This window comes from Pygocentrus nattereri, chromosome 7 (assembly GCF_015220715.1).
Source record: "Pygocentrus nattereri isolate fPygNat1 chromosome 7, fPygNat1.pri, whole genome shotgun sequence".
NCBI lineage: Eukaryota > Metazoa > Chordata > Actinopteri > Characiformes > Serrasalmidae > Pygocentrus > Pygocentrus nattereri.
The window spans coordinates 47152045-47174350 of NC_051217.1; the positions used below are offsets into that span (position 1 = coordinate 47152045).

A 22306-nucleotide genomic window follows, 5' to 3' on the forward strand; every position below is an offset into this window, starting at 1 on the left:
AGCTCTGGAAGCTGAGAGGCTGTAAACAGACTGAGATTTCATGTTTTATATTTAATCACTCACATCCATTATTAACGCGCTACAAGGCTTTTACAACGACTTTTCCCGCTCAGCTTTTCTCGAGAGTTCATGTTCATTATCTGGTGTTGTGTTGTTTATTTTCTTTTTATTTATTTATCATCTTTTCATTGTCTACTTATTTTATTATTTTCTGTTTAGGTTGTGCTTGTTTTATTAGGTCTTTCTTTCTGCATAAAACACATACTGAGTTATTATTATTATTATTATTATTATTATTATTATTATTATTATTATTATTATTACTATTATTAGTAGTAGTAGCAGTAGTGTTGAAGCAAGGCAAAGGCGAGAGGTCCAGATCAGTGAGCAGCAGTTTGGTTTCATGCACTGAAAGAGCACCACAGATGCAGTTTTTGTGTTGAGAGTGTTGGTAGAGAAGTACAGAGAAGGTCAGAAGGAGCTGCATTGTGTCTTTGTGGATCTAGAGAAGGCAGATGATAGGGTGCCAAGAGAGGAACTGTGGTACTGTATGAGGAAATCAGGTGTAGCTGAAAAGTATGTTAGGGTGGTGCAGGACATGTATGAGGATAGTGAGACAGTGGTGAGGTGTGCAGTTGGAGTGAGAGATGGTTTCTAGGTGAAGGTGGGGTTACATCAGGGATCAGCTTTGAGCCCCTTCTTGTTTGCAATGGTGATGGACAGGTTGACAGATGAGGTCAGACAGGAGGCTCCATGGACCATGATGTTTGCAGATGACATTGTAATCTGTGGTGAGAGTAGAGAGCAGGTGGAAGAGAATCTGGAGAGGTGGAGGTTTGCACTGGAGAGGAGAGGAATGAAGGTCAGTAGAGACAAGACGGAATACATGTGTGTGAATGAGAAGGAGGCAGGTGGAAAGGTGAAGATGCAAGGAGTATAGGTCGTAAAGGTGGATGACTTCAAATATCTTGGGTCAACCATCCAGAGCAATGGACAGTGTAGAAAAGAGGTGAAGAAGAGGGCGCAGGCAGGATGGAGTGGGTGGAGACGTGTGTCAGGGCTGATGTGTGACAGAAGGATAGCAGCAAGAGTGAAAGGGAAGGTCTACAAGACAGTAGTGTGTCCTGCTATGATGGACGGTTTGGAGACTGTGGCTCTGTCTAAAAGACAGGAGGCTGAGCTGGAGGTGGCGGAGATGAAGATGCTGAGATTTTCGTTGGGAGTGACCAGGCTGGACAAGATTAGAAATGAGCAGATCAGAGGGAGGGTGAAGGTGGAGCAGTTTGGAGATAAAGCCAGAGAGGCCAGTTTGAGATGGTTTGGACATGTGTTGAGGAGGAATAGTGGATATATTGGGCAAAGAATGATGGAGCTGCCGGGTAGAAGGAGAAGAGGTAGACCTCAGAGAAGGTTTATGGATGTAGTGAAGGTGGACATGGAGATGTTTGGTGTGAAAGTAGAGGAGGCAATGGATAGGGCAAGATGGAGGCAGATGATCCGCTGTGGAGACCCCTAAAGGGAGGAGCCGAAAGAAGAAGAAGATTATTATTATTTATCACTCCTCCCTTGGATTGGTTCCTCCCTGTGGACTTTCAAAATAAACATGTATAAATCAAAATAGTGGCAGTAAAATTATTATTATTATTAGTAGTAGTGGTGGTGGTAGTAGTAATAGTAGTAGTGGTAGAGGGGGTAGTAGTAGTAGTAGTTGTGGCAGTGGTAGTAGTAATAGTAGTGGTGGTGGTGGTAGTAGTAGTAGTAGTAGTGGTGGTGGTGGTAGTAGTAGTGGAGGTGGTAGAGGTGGAAGTAGTTGTGGTGGTGGTGGTAGTAGTAGTAGTGGTGGTAGTAGTAGTAGTGGTAGAGGTGGTAGTAGTTATAGTGGTGGTGGTGGTAGTAGTAGTAGTAGTAGGGGTGGTGGTGGTAGTAATAGTAATAGTAGTGGTAGAGGTGGTAGAGGTGGTAGTAGTAGTGGTGGTGGTGGTAGTAGTAGTGGTAGAGGTGGTAGTAGTAGTAGTGGTAGAGGTGGTAGAGGTAGTAGTGGTGGTGGTGGTAGTAGTAGTAGTAGTAGGGGTGGTGGTGGTAGTAGTAGTAGTAGTAGGGGTGGTGGTGGTAGTAATAGTAGTGGTAGTAGTAGTAGTGGTAGAGGTGGTAGTAGTAGTGGTGGTGGTGGTAGTAGTAATAGTAATGATGGTGGTGGTGGTAGTAGTAGTAGTGGTGGCGGTGGTAGTAGTAGTGGTGGTGGTGGTAGTAGTAGTGGTGGTGGTAGTAGTAATAGTAATGATGGTGGTGGTAGTAATAGTAGAGGTGGTAGTAGTAGTAGTAGTAGTAGTAGTTGTGGCGAAGGTGGTAGTAGTAGTAGGTGGTGGTAGTAGAGGTGGTAGTAGTAGTAGTGGTGGTGGTGGTAGTAGTTGTAGTGGTAGTAGTAGTAGTGGTAGTAGAGGTGGTGATAGTAGTTGAAAGGGTTAACTCTGCTCTAACTCTGCTCTAAGCAGACTTTGCAGCAAGCATAGCTACTGTCCTTGGCAGTTTTGCACAAACAACTTGCTCCTCTTATCGGGACAACATTCTGTCCAGAACCATTTGTTCTCTTTCGTAGGTAAGATTATCGTACACAGAACAGAAGCCCCCCTCCTTTGGGCAGTTCCGGTGGTCCGTGAGTGTCAGCTTAGCATTTCATGACTGTTAGACAACTTATTTGGGTCCACCCTGTTTGCTTGTACGCAACAGGGCAGGACATGTTTGTATAAAAGAAGGAGTGCCCTTCTTTCTTTGTGCAGAAGACTTAATAAACTCTTTGATTGATTACGAGAGTCGTTCTGTCTTCCTGCACCGAGCGCTCCTGCTGCAACTGAGACTTTCCACAGGACAGGTGATCCACTCTCTGGTTCCTCTTCATGAACGGACCAAAAACGGCCGGTCCTTTCAAATGGTGACCTCCGACGTGTTCTCTTCACCCAGGTAAGTCCAATTAATCGTTTTTGGACCTCTACCTGGTTGTCGAGATCACCTGGGTGTTCAGAGCGAACCGACCCAGCCCTGTCGGGTGGGCGGGAGTACGAGAGTGAGAGTAGAGAGGGTACATTTAAACCTAAGCGCTTAGTGGGAGACAGGGAACGTCCTATAGTGGAAACTCTCAGTACAGCTCTCACTGTATTTTTCCATACTGGGCACGTCGTTCCAACCAGAGCCGGAAGAGACACCGGCTGCATGGATGCGTAGATGTAATTTGGGCTATTATGTTGATCCATTTTTGTCCAACCTAGCCGGTTGGACCGAAAGTAATCCGCAAATACCCGCATACCCCAGGGATTAATGAGGGCATAGGGGATCCCGGATGAGACCTATCTTACATGAATGAAAGCTATAAATCGTGGTATGACGTGAAAAAGGTGTGGGGTGAACTGAAGAAACTCTCTTTATGTGTGTGAAGTTTGGTTTTACGCCATCTGCGCTCAGCCTTTCTGCATTCTCTCTTTTGGGTCTGTGCTGCTACAGTGATGATATCAGCGGTACTTGTTTCCAAAACAAGCATGGACCCTGTGTCCCAATTATCTCTCCCATTCCAGTTCTTATCAGAAGCAGAAAGAACAAGGAGTTTAGGTCAGATACTGTGAATACATCCAACCTGCAGTATGTTAGAAGTAACTCACAGTCTTTGAAACAAAGTGCACAGGTTATTAAGTTAGTTCTACTGAATATCAGATCTCTTACAAATAAGTCTTATATAATTAATGATTTAATTACAACTCACAGGCTTGATTTCATGCTTTTAACAGAGACATTAAACTCATATAGTGCTGATATTGTGTTAACTGAGACGGCTCCACCAAACTTTAACTTTTTAAACGTTTCACGCACCGGCAAGAAAGGTGGAGGTGTAGCAATGCTGTTTAATGATACTTTCCAATGCAAGCAGTTACCACTTGGTGATTTCACATCTTTTGAATATTTAGATGCGATTTTAAAGGGGGCACAAAGAATATTACTAGTAACTGTCTACAGACCTCCAAGGTACAATGCTAATTTTATTGATGACTTCACAGATATGTTATCTTTTATTTCTACTGAATTTGATCATTTTGTTATTGCTGGTGATTTTAACATTCATATTGATAATCACAAGGATAATTACGCCAAAGAACTCTATGATGTACTTGAATCTTTTGAACTTTCTCAGCATGTGACTGGAAGCACACATTGCCATGGTCACACTTTGGATGTGGTTATCTCAAAGGGTCTTAACATTTCAGCCTCTATTAAGGATGTTGCATTGTCTGATCACTACTGTGTATTTTTTTTTTTTTGAAATGTGGACTTCAATCCACAGCAGTGCCAGGCAAGTTAGGTTTAAGAAAAGACAGATAAATAACAGGACAGCTGCACTTTTTGCTACCAATTATCTCAAGGTCAACGCCTCCTCTCCGCTGACCGAGTGTCATGCATCACGCAGCTTCCCAAGCCCGCCACCAAGCAGGCTATGATGTCTTTCCTCGGCCTCATCAATTACTGCAGACAGTGGATTCCTGACTGCTCCGCGCATGACAAAACACTGCGTGCCTCCTTCACTCACGAACAGGCCATGACTCATCGCCTCACATGGACTACAGCCATGAACTGTGCATATTCTGCTCTACTGTCCTCACTGCAGTCTGCACCAGCCTTGGGCCTGCCCAACTACGCTCTGCCATTTCACCTGTGGGTGTCGGAGTCGGGGGGCACTGCTGCTGCGGTTCTGGCTCAGCCCCACGGGGGAGGTTTGCGCCCTTGCGCATATTATTCTAAATCATTGGACGTTACGGCCCGAGGCCTTCCGTCCTGTCTCCGAGCGGTCGCGGCGTGCGCACTAATGGTACAGGATGCTGAAAAAATCGTTCTAGGTCATGACTTGACCTTACACATTTTGGGGGAATCTGGCATCAATGCGGTTTCGTTACTACTGATAACAAACCCATTTCCCATGCGTCGCTTATCGAGGACCTGATCAGGGCTAGCTTCCTGCCCTCCCGACTGGCCGTTGTTAAAGTTCGCGCTCACCAGCGTCGTAGCGACCCTGACTCTGTTGGTAACAATACCGCCGACTCTGCCGCGAAACGCGGAGCTCTTCATGGCCCCACTTGCCCTTTTATGAATCCGGCTTCCTTCTCCTGTGCTGCACTCACGGTTGACTTACTTCCTGGTCGTGATCTTGACTGTATTCAGGCCACCAGCTCGGACTCTGATATCAAGCATTGGCTGTCATCGGGCTACGATCCAGCCGTCAAACCGCTGCGCGACGCCCGCACATTGTGTTCTGTTCCTCGTTCCCGATTTTCATGGTATTTCGCATCGGGAACGAAGAGGGGTAAAGCGTGACATGTCCGAATTGTTTTGCATTCACAATTTGAACTCTGCCGTTGATCGCATATTAGACCGTTGTCTTACATGTGTCTTACAGAATAACCCAAAACCGGCCGGACCGCACCAAGTTCTTCCTAAACCGGAAACACCTTTCCAAGAATGGCAAATCGATTTCACACACATGACGACTGTAGGGCCTCACAAATATTTACTGGTCTTAGTAGATAAATTTTTGGTTGGACAGAGGCGTTCCCATGCAATAAAGAAAATGCAAATACAGTTGTGACAAAACTATGCCAAGAAATCATACCGCGTTACGGTGTCCCCTTAGGAATAGACTCCGACAAAGGCACACCGTTCACCTCCAAAGTCACACAGATGCTCGCGAAGCACCTGAGCATAGACTGGGCTTTCCACATCCCCTATCACCCTCAATCCTCGGGTATGGTCGAAAGGGTTAATCGGACTATAAAAGGGCGGTTATGAAAAGCCATGCAGACGCAGAATCACTAATTGGGTGAAGGTTTTACCTGTAGTTTTGGCCAAACTACGGATGGCGCGCACAGACACTCTGGGTGGTCTGTCGCCGTATGAAATTGTCATGGGACGTCCGTTCCATTGTCATGGGGCGGACTTGGATGTGCGTCGCAGCGAGTACACCGCAGGGTTGTCAACTGTTCTGAATGAATACTGGGAGAGGGTCAACCAAACTATCACAGACCCTCCCAAGGTCCCAACTCATGCTTTTAAGCCGGGTGATCAGGTATTGGTCAAGAAATTTGAGAGAAAGGGTTTTTCAGACTCCCCTTTCTCTGAACCCACTACTGTACTCGCTGTCACACGCACGGGGGTATTAACTGATCTTTTTCCACAGTGGATTCATGCCTCCAGATGTCAGTCAGCCCCGCAGTGATGTATATACATGTTAGACGTCTAACTATTTTTGTTTCCTATCTCTAAGCTGTCCTGTGTTACAGAAGTATGTTGCAGCTAATATTAATCCTGTGCCTGGTGGAACGTGCTGGCGGATCCCCCATGGATAACGTTTTCTGGCAGTATGCTAACTGGACAGCCAAGCAGTACAACAATGACTCCTGCTACGTGTGTCACCTGATGCCCTCCAGTGTGAACAAGCACTCCATGGTCACGGCCCCTCAGGATCTCTCTGCTACTCTGCAGGCGGTAGCACACACCTGTCTGTCTCCTGACTGTTTGAATGTTACTCATTATGATTACCCTCACATTATTCTCTTTCTCTATCACAGGATTTTTGTTCTAAAACTCGCAACACTACAGATCTTGCTACATGTTTACTGTACATTCTTAAATATGTCCTTACTAACTCCTTACTAACTCCTTATTAACTACTTACTCCTTATTTTGCCATGGCTGTCCCCATTATCTGTATGGTTTTGCTATTGTTGTGTTTGGGTCCTTGTTTTTTTCAGATGCCTCATGGAAGGGGTCTACGCGCTGGCCTCTGCGATGCGACCCCCGCGGCCCGTATACCAGCCTCTCATCTCCAGCACCAACCATATGTATGTGTGTTCTCACGCACCACAGTAACTAGCCCTGTTATGTCTCACCAGTTGGTGAGGCATAAAAGAGGGGAATGAAAGGGTTAACTCTGCTCTAACTCTGCTCTAAGCAGACTTTGCAGCAAGCATAGCTACTGTCCTTGGCAGTTTTGCACAAACAACTTGCTCCTCTTATCGGGACAACATTCTGTCCAGAACCATTTGTTCTCTTTCGTAGGTAAGATTATCGTACACAGAGCAGAAGCCCCCCTCCTTTGGGCAGTTCCGGTGGTCCGTGAGTGTCAGCTTAGCATTTCATGACTGTTAGACAACTTATTTGGGTCCACCCTGTTTGCTTGTACGCAACAGGGCAGGACATGTTTGTATAAAAGAAGGAGTGCCCTTCTTTCTTTGTGCAGAAGACTTAATGAACTCTTTGATTGATTACGAGAGTCGTTCTGTCTTCCTGCACCGAGCGCTCCCGCTGCAACTGAGGCTTTCCACAGGACAGGTGATCCACTCTCTGGTTCCTCTTCATGAACAGACCAAAAACGGCCGGTCCTTTCAGTAGTAGTTGTAGTGGTGGTGGTGGTAGTAGTAGTTGTTGTAGTAGTAGTGGTAGTAGAGGTGGTGGTGGTGGTGGTAGTAGTAGTAGGTGGTGGTAGTAATAGTAGAGGTGGTAGTAGTAGTAGTAGTTGTGGCGGTGGTGGTGGTGGTGGTAGTAGTAGTTATAGTGGTGGTGGTGGTAGTAGTTGTAGTGGTGGTGGTGGTGGTGGTAGTAGTAGTTGTAGTGGTGGTGGTGGTGGTAGTAGTTATAGTGGTGGTGGTGGTAGTAGTTATAGTGGTGGTGGTGGTAGTAGTAGTTATAGTGGTGGTGGTGGTAGTAGTAGTTATAGTGGTGGTGGTGGTGGTAGTAGTAGTTGTAGTGGTGGTGGTGGTGGTGGTAGTAGTTATAGTGGTGGTGGTGGTGGTGGTAGTAGTAGTTATAGTGGTGGTGGTGGTGGTGGTACTAGTTATAGTGGTGGTGGTGGTAGTAGTAGTTATAGTGGTGGTGGTGGTAGTAGTAGTTATAGTGGTGGTGGTGGTGGTAGTAGTAGTTGTAGTGGTGGTGGTGGTGGTAGTAGTTGTAGTGGTGGTGGTGGTGGTGGTGGTAGTAGTTATAGTGGTGGTGGTGGTGGTAGTAGTTATAGTGGTGGTGGTAGTAGTAGTTATAGTGGTGGTGGTGGTGGTAGTAGTTATAGTGGTGGTGGTGGTGGTAGTAGTTATAGTGGTGGTGGTAGTAGTAGTTATAGTGGTGGTGGTGGTGGTAGTAGTTATAGTGGTGGTGGTGGTGGTGGTAGTAGTAGTTATAGTGGTGGTGGTGGTAGTAGTTATAGTGGTGGTGGTGGTGGTAGTAGTTATAGTGGTGGTGGTGGTGGTAGTAGTTATAGTGGTGGTGGTGGTAGTAGTTATAGTGGTGGTGGTGGTGGTAGTAGTTATAGTGGTGGTGGTGGTGGTAGTAGTTATAGTGGTGGTGGTGGTGGTGGTAGTAGTAGTTGTAGTGGTGGTGGTGGTGGTAGTAGTTATAGTGGTGGTGGTAGTAGTTATAGTGATGGTGGTGGTGGTGGTAGTAGTAGTTATAGTGGTGGTGGTGGTAGTAGTTATAGTGGTGGTGGTGGTGGTAGTAGTTATAGTGGTGGTGGTGGTGGTAGTAGTTATAGTGGTGGTGGTGGTGGTGGTAGTAGTAGTTATAGTGGTGGTGGTGGTAGTAGTTGTAGTGGTGGTGGTGGTGGTGGTAGTAGTAGTTGTAGTGGTGGTGGTGGTGGTAGTAGTTATAGTGGTGGTGGTGGTAGTAGTTATAGTGGTGGTGGTGGTAGTAGTAGTTATAGTGGTGGTGGTGGTAGTAGTAGTTATAGTGGTGGTGGTGGTGGTAGTAGTAGTTGTAGTGGTGGTGGTGGTGGTGGTAGTAGTTATAGTGGTGGTGGTGGTGGTGGTAGTAGTAGTTATAGTGGTGGTGGTGGTGGTAGTAGTTATAGTGGTGGTGGTGGTAGTAGTAGTTATAGTGGTGGTGGTGGTAGTAGTAGTTATAGTGGTGGTGGTGGTGGTAGTAGTAGTTGTAGTGGTGGTGGTGGTGGTGGTAGTAGTTATAGTGGTGGTGGTGGTGGTAGTAGTTATAGTGGTGGTGGTGGTAGTAGTTATAGTGGTGGTGGTGGTGGTAGTAGTTATAGTGGTGGTGGTGGTGGTAGTAGTTATAGTGGTGGTGGTAGTAGTAGTTATAGTGGTGGTGGTGGTGGTAGTAGTTATAGTGGTGGTGGTGGTGGTAGTAGTTATAGTGGTGGTGGTGGTAGTAGTTATAGTGGTGGTGGTGGTGGTAGTAGTTATAGTGGTGGTGGTGGTGGTAGTAGTTATAGTGGTGGTGGTGGTGGTGGTAGTAGTAGTTGTAGTGGTGGTGGTGGTGGTAGTAGTTATAGTGGTGGTGGTAGTAGTTATAGTGGTGGTGGTGGTGGTGGTGGTAGTAGTTATAGTGGTGGTGGTGGTGGTAGTAGTTATAGTGGTGGTGGTGGTGGTAGTAGTTATAGTGGTGGTGGTGGTGGTGGTAGTAGTAGTTATAGTGGTGGTGGTGGTAGTAGTTGTAGTGGTGGTGGTGGTGGTGGTAGTAGTAGTTGTAGTGGTGGTGGTGGTGGTAGTAGTTATAGTGGTGGTGGTGGTAGTAGTTATAGTGGTGGTGGTGGTAGTAGTAGTTATAGTGGTGGTGGTGGTAGTAGTAGTTATAGTGGTGGTGGTGGTGGTAGTAGTAGTTGTAGTGGTGGTGGTGGTGGTGGTAGTAGTTATAGTGGTGGTGGTGGTGGTGGTAGTAGTAGTTATAGTGGTGGTGGTGGTGGTAGTAGTTATAGTGGTGGTGGTGGTAGTAGTAGTTATAGTGGTGGTGGTGGTAGTAGTAGTTATAGTGGTGGTGGTGGTGGTAGTAGTAGTTGTAGTGGTGGTGGTGGTGGTGGTAGTAGTTATAGTGGTGGTGGTGGTGGTAGTAGTTATAGTGGTGGTGGTGGTAGTAGTTATAGTGGTGGTGGTGGTGGTAGTAGTTATAGTGGTGGTGGTAGTAGTAGTTATAGTGGTGGTGGTGGTGGTAGTAGTTATAGTGGTGGTGGTGGTGGTAGTAGTTATAGTGGTGGTGGTAGTAGTAGTTATAGTGGTGGTGGTGGTGGTAGTAGTTATAGTGGTGGTGGTGGTGGTAGTAGTTATAGTGGTGGTGGTGGTAGTAGTAGTTATAGTGGTGGTGGTGGTGGTAGTAGTTATAGTGGTGGTGGTGGTGGTAGTAGTTATAGTGGTGGTGGTGGTAGTAGTTATAGTGGTGGTGGTGGTGGTGGTAGTAGTGATAGTAGTACTTGTTTGTTTGAGATGACCCCAGAGATAAAAGTTGTATGAAAAAAAGTCGGATAAAACTATTAATCTCCAAAAATGTGTGAAATAAACCAATTAAATCTTTAGATAGCATCTTCAATAAGTCACACATTTAACACTTATTAAACTGATAATTGCTTAATTTGCAGTGCACAATGTTGTCTAGTCAGTTATTCAGTCTCTACATGTCGCTGCTTTCAGAACAAAACCTTGTATCTCTAAAACGGTCACTTTACTTTTAATGGAAGCCAATGGAACCAGAATTATTTCCAAGTCATTCTGGGTCGTTTCTTTCGGTCCATTCATCATGAAATTTACACACAATGTAAAGAGCAGACATTTTCAAATATCTCAGCAGTGCGTTCCTTCAGTAACCACTCAGTATGTCTTTATTCTGATATCATTCTGCAAACATCATCATACAAACATGCAAAGCCTTTACAATACAACCGATAATTACAATCAATCTATTAAGTGTTCTCTGATCAGAGTATTGATCCACAGAGCTGTAACACACACACACACACACACAGTGCTCTGGTGGAGAAACACCATGACTAGCTTAGTAAAGTTGCTTATCTCCAGTTTCGTCTTCAGAAATATATACACTATATTTCCAAAAGTATTTGGTCATCTGCTTCACACACATATGAACTTGAGTGGCGTCCCATTCTTAATCCATAGGGTTTAATATGATGTCGGCCCATCGGTTTATGGGAATTTTTGGCCGTTCTTCCAGAAGCACATTTGTGAGGTCAGACACTGATGTTGGACGAGAAGGCCTGGCTCACAGTCTCCACTCTAATTCATCCCAAAGGGGTTCTGTTGGGTTGAGGTCAGGACTCACAGTCATGTTGGAGCAGGAAGGGGCCGTCCCCAAACTGTTCCCACAAAGTTGGGAGCGTGAAATTGTCCAAAATCTCTTGGTGCTGAAGCTTTAAGAGTTCCTTTCACTGGAACTGAGGGGCCGAGCCCAACTCCTGAAAAACACCCCCACACCATGATCCCCCCTCCACCAAACTTTACACTCGGCACAATGCAGTCAGACAAGTACCGTCTCCTGGCAACCGCCAAACCCAGACTCGTCCATCAGATTGCCAGATGGAGAAGCGTGATTGGTCACTCCAGAGAACTCGTCTCCACTGCTCTAGAGTCCAGTGGCGGCGCTTTACACCACTGCATTCCACGCTTTGCATTGCGCTTGGTGATGTAAGGCTTGGATGCAGCTGCTCGGCCATGGAAACCCATTCCATGAAGCTCTCTACGCTGTTCTTGAGCTGATCTGAAGGCCACATGAAGTTTGGAGGTCTGTAGTGATTGACTCTGCAGAAAGTCGGTGACCTCTGCGCACTATGCCCCTCAGCATCCGCTGACCGCTCTGTCATTTTACGTGGCCGACCACTTCGTGGCTGAGCTGCTGTCGTTCCCAATCGCTTCCACTTTGTTATAATCCCACTGACAGTGGACTGTGGAATATTTAGTAGTGAGGAAATTTCCCGACTGGACTTGCTGCACAGGTGGCGTCCGATCACGGCACCACGCTGGAACTCACTGAGCTCCTGAGAGCGACCCATTCTTTCACTAATGTCTGTAGAAGCAGTCTGCAGGCCGAGGGGCTCGGCTTTATACACCTGTGGTCATGGAAGTGACTGGAACACCTGAATTCAGTGATCTGGATGGGGGAGTGAATACTTTTGGAAATATAGTGTATATTCTCATCTGAGATCTGATCAAGACAACTGAGCAGGTCCTGCTGTACCTGGTCTGAAAGAAAGAGGGCAGCACAACACCAGTCATTAAACTCAGTGATGATTCAGATTCAGGAACTGATTGTCTGATTGTTCAGAAACAAATTCAGTCATCACTGAACACACTACAGTTACAGGACACATCAGCGGTCAACAGTATTCACAGATAAATGGGAATAATTATTTTTCCAATATTGGAATTACAGCTGATCATCACAACCATTGAAGCTCTCACGGCCACGCAGAGCAAAAACAGCGTGGATAATTTTTTACAGTTTCACCTCCAGACAGGAGAATTACACTCTAAACACACATTCCACACGAGCTTCCACGCTAAACACATTAAAAACTTTCGGTATCAATAATCTAATCAATCATTTGTAAAAAACAAAATCTTGCTAAAATCAGCCTGGAGTTGGGCTCAAGCTGGTTAAATTTGTAGACCAGCATATGATATGTTTTCCTTTGACTTTGACTGGTTTAGCTGGTGGACCAACATGACAAGTTTGACCAAGTTGGGGGACCAATATGATTAGCTTGACCAAGTTGGGGGATTAGTATGACCAGCTTGACCAAGTTGGGGGTTCAACATGATCAGTTTGACCAAGCTAGTAGACCAGTATGACCAGCTTGATAAAACTTGGTGACCAGCTTGACCATTTTGGTCCTGCAACAATGGAGCTCACAGAGCAGCAGGTATGAGACGTGCTGCTCAGCAAAGCAGTGATTAGAGGGGCCTACACAGCTCAGAGAGGCAGCTAGCATTAGCAGCGAGCATGTTTCCAGGTTTTGGTTTAACCTGTTAAACCAGTCAGTCCCTCAGGGTGGCGCTGCATGTTCAGAAGCGAATCTCCCCCCCTACAATGGAGCTGTAGTAGGTCTGCGTGAGGGGGACGTAGCTGCGGCTGCTCTCGTGCAGGACGTAGAGGGGCGGAGGAACGACCTTGGGGTCAAACCCCTCCTTCACCAACTTCACCTTCACCTGCTTAAACGTGCCCGTGAGCTCCATGGACTCCTGAAACGGACAGAGGCAGCGCTCATCAGCTACAGGTGTCAAACGCGCGACCCGTGTTTGTTTGTAAACATCGTACCAGGACGCGGATGAATCTCGGTCTGGCGTAAACAGGCAGGACGCCGGTGACGTGGTTAAACGCCTCTCTGCAGTCGAACTCGAGGTTTTCCTTCAGAGTGACCGCTGCCATTCCAACCCGACCTTCATGACCTTCACACACACACACACACACACACACACACACACACACACACACACACACACACACACACACACTATTCATTTATGCAGCACTGAGATTTACACAGTTTATAACTATGAAAAAAAAAAAATCAATAACAATTATAGACTCAATTTATATAAAGGTACATTTTAATCATCAAAATGTGTTAAATATGAAGCAAGAACGTGTGAATAAATGTACTATATAATTAATTCATGCAGAAATATGCGTATATTTTGGAATTGTATATAAAACACATGATCCACAATTCTGAAATATACATTAATGAAAGGTTTCCTCATTTAAAACATTTCATTTTCTATAATACTAAGAATAAAAAATAAGCACCGGTCAGGTGTAACATACTGACCACCTCCTTGTTTCTACGCTCACTGTCCACTTTATCAGCTCCACTTACTGTATAGCTGCACTCTGTAGTTCTACAGTTACAGACTGTAGTCCATCTGTTTCTCTGATACTCTGTTACCCTGTTCTTCAGTGGTCAGGACCCCCATGGACCCTCACAGAGCAGGTACTATTTGGGTGGTGGGTCATTCTCAGCACTGCAGTAACACTGACGTGGAGGTGGTGTGTTAGTGTGTGTTGTGCTGGTCTGAGTGGATCAGACACAGCAGTGCTGCTGAAGTTTTTAAAAACCTCAGTGTCGCTGCTGGACTGAGAACCGTCCACCAACCAAAAATATCCAGCCAACAGCGTCCTGTGGGCAGCGTCCTGTGGGCAGCGTCCTGAGGGCAGCGTCCTGTGGGCAGCGTCCTGTGGCCACTGATGAAGGACTAGAGGATGACCAACACAAACTGTGCAGCAGCAGATGAGCTGTCGTCTCTGACTTTACATCTACAAGGTGGACCGACAAGGTAGGAGGGTCAGAACTTCCTTCATCATCATGAATCTTTGGAGCTCTTCTCGAGTCCCGGCACTTCACCCCTCTGGACTTGACGTCCTCATTGTTGTGTTGTGTGTGACGCAATAGACACTATGAAATCTGATTTGAGCGTCCAGAGCGTCCAGACTGAGACGCATCTGTAAAAATCTGACTGGAGTCGCATTTCAAACCACCCGCAGATGTGGTTTGGATCAGATTGGCAGAAGTCAGATTATTTCTTTGGGCCATAACTCCGTAGACTTCAGCTCCCTGCCTCATTAAGCACACCTGATTCAGCTTATCAGCTAAGTAGGCCTTCATGATCTGATTTCAGAGCTTACAGTAAAGTCTTCTCGCAGCACTTTGGCCGGAAGGTCTTTAGTTTGACATGCCATGAAAGTGTGAACAGCTTAGATGTGCTCAAAATCTCGAATATTTCTGCTGTAAGGCCACTGTAAGATGAACTTCTTCTATTCATTCTGTACTTAATTCTTTATCTTAATTATTGAAATACATACGATTAGAGATGAACGCAGTGTAGAAATGAACGTGTAAACAGTGTAAATGTGCTCAATATCTCTGTTCACCACTCAACACACAAACACACGGGAACAGAGCCTTTTTCTGACAGCGTGGGCTGATTTGTGACCATCGTTTTTAAACAAATCAATTCATAAATACAAGCAGCAAAGCTCGAATTAAATCAGCCGCAGGTTTTACAGGTGACTGTAGTGGCCGGCGTGATAACGAAACCGTGATAAGTGGCTTGTGCAATCAGGGCGAGGACATGAGACCGGGCTCCACACCCGATCAGAGCCTTTACGATGCAGTGACCGCATGCTTGTCATACCTGCTGTGAAGAAGCCGCTCACTTCTTAGAATCAGACGTAAAAATTAATGATTGCCTCTAATCTGTCACCATAATCTCACACCTGCATGCAGGAACCACACCTTTACAGTGGGCTCAGTCTGTCGGCTTAAACCCCCAGCCAGAAGCAGGGGTGGAGTCAGTGACTCAGGGGTTCTGATCTAAAGACAGGAGCAGCGCCCCCTAGATGCACACATTTAAATTTAAGTCGAGGCTCTGGGCTCCTGCGTGACCAACCGTCTACGCTGCAAAACAGGACATGAAACCATTGGTTAATCTCAGTATTTCTCACTCTGAGACGGTTGTAAAAATATTTGATTTTTAAACTACCTCTAGATATTTTTTACTTGAGATATTTTTAAACTCATTTTAAACCAGCTGCCCACACCCCAGCTATCCGCCACCTGCCTTGGACTAGCTGCCCACCCTACACTGATGTTCTCATAGACTCCCAGCTATTCCTACTACTAATACTACTGCTATTAATATTAGTAGTATAATCACTCTCTGAGGGAGGTTCTCCTTGCCACCGTTGCCCCCTGGCTTGCTCACCTCTGGGTTTTACATTCATGTTAAAACTTCGTCTTTTCTGGAATTCTGTGAAGCTGCTTTGTGACACATCCGTTGTAAAAAGCGCCACGAATAAATTTGATTTGACTATTAAGTGAAATGAACTGATTCTGCTTGTCCTAAGTAAAATACTGTATCTGAGGACACTATGAGGTGCAGAGTACTGTAGAGGTGAAGTAGTTGAGTAATGAGTAACCAGTCAGCAATTAGTAATCTACGTTTTACATTTATGGCATGTGGCTGACGCTCCGATCCAGGGCGACTTACAGTTTGATCATTTTACACAGAAAGGCCAAGGCAGTGTTACGAGTCCTGCCCAAGCGCTCTTATTGGTATAGCCTGGGGTGCTCAGGGTGTAATCAGTAGTTGTGTAACTGCTTGTGAGTATTTACTTCATTTACTGCTGAGTGCATGCAGTGCTCTTTATACGACCTCTCAATACTGAAAAAAACCTTGTCCAAAATGTAAATTATTGCTTTATTACATTGTTCATACCGTTCTGTCTATATGCAACATGTAACATGGAATAGTCCATTAGAACCATGACAGCACTGAATAAAAGTGCTGTAAAAAAGTGAAATCTTTAATCTAGTCTAAGCGTCTAACATTTCTCTTTGAGACTGTTGTTGCTATAATGTAAGATTGTTAAACTTACTTTGAGACATCTTATTGGTTTTAAGTGATTTTAGTACAACTCAACAAAAAAGTTTGGGAGACTGTGCAAAAATATTAATAAAATCAGAATAATGATTTACAAATAATGTAAAACATATAATTAAAATAGTGCAAAGAGAACTCATCAAATGTTGAAACTTTAAAAAAAAAAACTAATTAAAAAATATATTGTAACGTTTGATCAGTAAGCAGACGCTTGCAGTTATAAAACAAAAGCTTTACTTATGGATTCAGGCAGATACACAGGCAGATACACAGGCATTGATCAGTTCCAAAGTCAACCACAATAAATGGGAGGCCATCACACCACGTAGGGAAAAGTCCAAAAACACAGGCAAAGGCAAAAACCCAAAACATCCAAAAACCTGGCGACGGTACAGAAGGGCAAATCCAAAATCAGTGTAAACAAGAAACAGGAGAAACACACAAGGTCTCAGGAGACTCGCTCAGGAGACTCGCTCAGGAGACTCACCTCGCAAAGTAACCTGTCTAAAGCCTGGGCTTAAATACTAACCTACTCTAGTCTCATGACAAACACACAGGTGGACATCAGTATTCAGGTGAACTTGAGCGGTGATTGGCCGCTAAAGATCTTCCCGGAGTCGGGTGATGGGGCAGAGGAGTCTGGGAAGTATAGTTCCTAGGCTGACTGGCCGAACGTGTGACATGTTTTCCACTGTGCTGCATCACCTCTTTTACCAGCTCTTAATGTGCCAAATGTTCTCAGTGGGTGACGGGTCTGGACTGCAGGCCAGTCAGTTTAGCACTCTGCAGAGTTACAGCGCTGCTGTAATACATGCAGAATGTGGTTTGACATCGTCTTGCTGAAATAATCAAGGCCTTCCCTGAAAAAGACGTCGTCTGGACGGCAGCAGATGTTGATAAAACATGTTTATATCATTCAGCTTTAATGGGGCCTTCACAGATGAGCAGGTCACCCAGGCCATGAGCACTAATGCCCCCTAAACCATCATGAATACTGGCTTTAGAACTGAGCACTGATAACAAGCTGAGGGGTCTTCAGCCCGGAGGACACAGTGTCCATGATTTCCTAAAGAATTTCAGATGTTGATTCGTCGGACCGCCGGACACTTTTCCACTTCCCCTCAGTCCATTTTAAATGAGCTCAGGCCCAGAGAAGGTGGCAGCGTTTCTGGATCCTGTTTATATTTGGGTTCTTCTTTGTGTTTTAGAGTTTAACAGCATTTGTGGATGCAGTGATGAACTGTGTTCACAGTCAGTGGTTTTCAGAAGTGTTTCTGAGCCCATGCAGTGATTTCCACTACAGAATCATGTCTGTTTTTAATGCAGTGCTGCCTGAGGGCCTGAAGATCTTCCCATCCAATATTAGTTCTCCATCTTGTCCCTTAATCCAGAGATTTCGCTGGATTCTCTGAATCTTTCAATCATATTATGTACCATATATGATGAAAGCCCCAAGTTCTGTTATTTTACTTTGTGAAATGTTATTCCTAATATTATTCTTGTGCTATTTGCCTGTGAGATGAACTCCTCCTCCTCCTTATCTTTCCTTTGAAACTTAGCCTCTCTGAAATGCTCTTTTATACCCAGTGTTGTTAACGAACTGCCAATACACCCAATGAGGTGAGATGTTTCAACAGGTGGGTTTTTTTTTTTTAGAATTACACAAATTTACAATCATTTGTTGCCCCTGTCCCAACTTATTGGAATGTGCTACTGGCATCAAATTCAGAATAGAAATATATTTTTCAAAAACAATAAAATGACTTTGTTTCAACATTTCATATGCTGTCTTTGCACTATGTCAAATGGACAAAATATAGGGTTTAAATGGTTTCACACCATTGAATTCTGTTATTTACATTTTACACAGTGTATCAACCTTTTTGGAAATTCAGTCGTAAACAAAATTGTCTGGCAGATCACTTTGCTGGTTGTAAGCATATTTCCTACAACAATAAAAATTTTTAAATTACTTCAAACCAGTAAAATTGTTTTAGATATACGGCATTTGGCTGACGCTCTTATCCAGAGCGACTTACAATTTGATCAGTTTACACAGGTAGGCCAAGGTGGTGTTAGGAGTCTTGCCCAAGGACTCTTATTGGTGTAGTGTAGGGTGTTTACCCAGGCGGGGCACTGAACCCCAGCCTACAGCGTAGAAGGCAGAGGTGTTACCCACTACACTAACCAACCACTATAGTTTTATTTTAATATATTATTTGTTTTTTTTTTGCACCTCTTACTCCAACAGTGTTATCCAAGTGTACATTGAGGCCCAGAACACAGTGCAAATTCAGACCGTTTGCTGTTGTACCTGGAATTTTCACACCATAAACGTTGGCATCTTCAATGAAATCCAGCATACCTAGGACATCAGCAACTTCAGTGGTGGCCACGTTTTCCCCCTTCCACCTGCACAGTAAAGACAGGGTGAGTGACGCAGGTAAGACGGATTACCTGTGCTTTAGCCCCGCCTCTTTTGTGGGCAAACTTTGATGTTTGAGTTTATGTTCATGGACAGATCTCCAATTAACGGTGGAGAAGAACACCAGTAAAAGCTTAAAAATGTGTGACCACACAAAGGAGAACACGTTCTGTTTCTTCAGAAACAGCCAAGGGAAATCGGGAGGATAACAGTCTCTGATTAAGCAATGCAGCTGACAGCTCACAGTGGTGCTGATGCACACACGTCACCTTCTACAGGTGTGGGGTGTTGGGGTTAATCCGGGATCAGAGAGTAAAAACACTGTCTAGGATTTTGTTCTGACTTCCTGGCTTCTCCAATTTGCTCAACCAACAGAGGTGTTCAGACAGGTGGAACAAAATCCCAGGCAGGATGTTACAACCTAGGATGGCTCGTTCTAAAATGGTTGCAACACAAAGGGAACAAGACAAGTGAAGGGACCAGACTAGAATTAGAGCTTTAGCTCAAAAGATGCATTTATTAAAGCTCAAACATCCAACCAAAACGGGCACACAGACAGGGCCCTGACAATTTGAGGCCCAAGAGGAGCCAATGGTGACGGTGCCAAAGGAAAAAAATAAACACCCTTAATCTAAACTGGAGTTAATCTAAACAAAACAAACAAAGAAAGCAAAACCTTAATTACTGAAACTAACACATGTACAAATTTGCACCCGCCTGCTATCCTGGTGTGTCTGTGCACTCAGACAGCTACGTGATGTAAATGTATAAGGCGCCTCAGCCTCACCTGTTGGACTCCTCAGGGTGGTGTAGGGGTGGATATATAGAACAATAAGCTATGTGCACTGTTAGAGGTGGCAAATCAACAATGTTCCACAAGGAATGACAAAATATCACAACAAACACATGACGGTGGTGGTTATATAGTACGTTACTCCTCCCATGAAGGTCAGGTGGACTATCAACCTGCAGGAACAAGAGAACATACCCAGCACCCACACAGTGACAGACCTGCACGTAACCCGTGAAGTAAGAGGTGATAAATCACCCAACATTTCAGAGTTCAACAAACGAGTACCAACAAAACCAACCTGATGAGGATCAAGACCATCTGTGTCTTGCACACAACTTTCCTGAGTTACCATGGACATAGCAACAGGCACTACAGTTTCACAAAGTGAGGGTGCCACTAACATTTTTCTCACTCATGACCTGGTTGAACAGCTTTCCTGTCATAACGGCATTTCATTTTGCCTTGAACTGAGCTTAGAGCAGTTTGTGCAGCTTGACAAGCAGCATGTAAACGCTCCCTAAAATTAGTCATTAACATTGGTTTGTTCATTTGTCTCTGAAAGAAAGGACTTTCAGCAACTTTAAAAAGACCTCTCACAGAGTGACCAAAGATGACCTGTGCTAGAGTAAAACCCAGTGACACTTGGACCGCTTCCAGAATAGCAAAGAGTGCTAAAGGTACACCATCATCCCACTGTTGACCTGTATCTAGACAGTACTTGGTGCACAAACTGTGTTATGGTTAACAGCCACTGCGCCGAGGTGATAGAATACCTGACTGTAAAGTGTCGGCCTCATTATTTAATTCGTCGGTTCACGGCGGTGTTCGTCATTACGGTCTACATCCCGCCTGGTGCTAAAGCTAATGACGTGCTGAAGGAGCTACATGAGCACATCAGCTCGCTTCAGAACAAGCACCCGGAGTTTTTCGTGGTGGCTGGGGTTTTATCAGCACGTCACCATACCAACACGGGGAAATACCACACTTGACCGTGTGTATACAAACATACGAGCCGTGCCCCCACCTTGGCCTCTCCGACCACATCTCCCTCATGCTGGTCCCTGCCTACCATCCCCCGCTGAGACACTCCAGACCCACTCAGAAGACCATTACTGTGTGGCCCAGTGATGGTGACTCTGTGCCGCAGGACTGCTTTGAGTGCACAGACTGGCAGGTGTTCAGGGATGCTGCTGTGCAGGAAGGGGAACTGGATCTACAGGATTATACATCTGCTGTCCTCAGATACATCAGCAAGTGTGCTGAGGATGTCACCACCACCAGGACTGTGACCTGCTACCCGAACCAGAAACCCTGGCTGAATGTAGAGGTCCCATCTCTGCTGAAAGTCAGGGATGCTGCCTTCAGGTCTGGTGGATCACAGAAACTCAAGAGAGCTAGACGAGAGCTGACAGCAAGAGGGCCAAAGTTGCATATGCTCGGAAGATCCAGGGTCATTTTTCCTCCCAGGATCCATGGAGCATGTGGAAGGGCAACAAGTGCATCACAGACTACAACACCAGAGATGCACAGTGCACTAGGAACCCCTCACTACCTGATGCTCTCAATAAGTTCTATGCCTGCTTTGAGGACCCAAACACACCGGGACCGGATAACATTCCGGGGTGTGTGCTGAAGTGCTGTGCAGATCAACTCTCCGAGGTGCTGACAGACATCTTCAACTCCTCTTTAATCCAGGCAGTTGTCCCCACCTGCCTGAAGACGGCCACCGATTTCCCAGTCCTTAAGAGCTCCACATTGACAGGACTGAATGACTATCGGCCAGTAGCCCTCACCCCGATAGCCACAGAGTGCTTTGAAAGACTGGTTATGACCCACATCAAAGCCAACATCGACGTCACTGGGGATCCACATCAGTACGTGTACCGATCCCCGGAGGATGCCATCTCCTCTGTGGTCCACACTGCCCTCACCCACCTGGAGAGTAAGGACTCTTATGTCGGGATGCTTTGTAGATTTCACATCTGCCTTTAACACCATGATTCCCCAGACCCTGGCTCACAAACTCCATACACTCGGACAGAGCACCTCCCTCTGTAATTGGGTCCTGGGCTTCCTGACTAACAGGCCGCAGTCAGTGAGGATCCACAACATCTCCTCCTCCACCATCATCCTCAGCACCGGCTCCCCTCAAGGCTGTGTGCTGAGCCCCCTCCTGTTTACACTGCTTACATATGACTGCTCAGCCGTCCATCCAGGCTGTCATATTGATGATACGGCAGCGGCTGGATGCATCACAAATAGTGATGAGTCTGGCTATAGGCAGGAGGTGGAACACCTGGAGAGTTGGTGCAGTGAGAACAATCTCTGCATCAACGTGAAGAAGACAAAGGAGATGATTGTGGATTTCAGAAGAGGCGACACCATCCCTCCCCTCCCCCTACACATCGGAGGATCTGCAGTGGAAGTGGTCTCCAGCTATAGGTACTTGGGCGTACACCTCAGTAACAATCTCACCTGGAGTAATAACACCTCCAGCCTGATCAGGAAGGCACATCAGCGCCTCTACTTCCTCAGAAGGCTGAGGCGTGCTGGACTCGGGAGCTCAGTCCTCACCTCATTCTACAGACGTGTGGTGGAGAGCTTTCTGTGCTCCAGCATCACCATGTGGCACGGAAGCTGCTCTGCGGCAGAGAGGAAAGCTCTGCAGACGGTGGTGACGGCTGCACAGAGGACTGTTGGAGTCAGCCTTCCCACCACCGTGGACATTTACACCTCCAGATGAGGAAAAGGGCCCCTGGCATCATGAAGGACCACCACCCATCCAGCAAACACACTCTTCGTCCCGCTCCCCTCAGGTAGGAGGCTGCGGAGCATTAAGAGCAAAACTACCAGACTGAGGAACGGCTTCTTCCCTGAAGCCGTGAGACTCTT

At 45.8% G+C, this 22306-nt stretch overlaps 1 protein-coding gene across 1 annotated transcript in view; it reads right to left on the reverse strand.

The window, feature by feature from the left end:
* Nucleotides 1–11818: 11818 nt before the first annotated feature.
* Nucleotides 11819–22306, reverse strand: part of LOC108413994 (very long-chain acyl-CoA synthetase-like) — a 33978-nt gene continuing 23490 nt past the window's right edge. The window contains exons 8-10 of the mRNA XM_017686729.2: nt 18511–18608; nt 13072–13202; nt 11819–12995 (exon numbers count right to left, since the gene is read on the reverse strand). Coding sequence (XP_017542218.2) covers nt 12819–12995; nt 13072–13202; nt 18511–18608 — 406 coding nt within the window. The 3' untranslated portion in view covers nt 11819–12818. The remainder of the gene's footprint in view (nt 12996–13071; nt 13203–18510; nt 18609–22306) is intronic.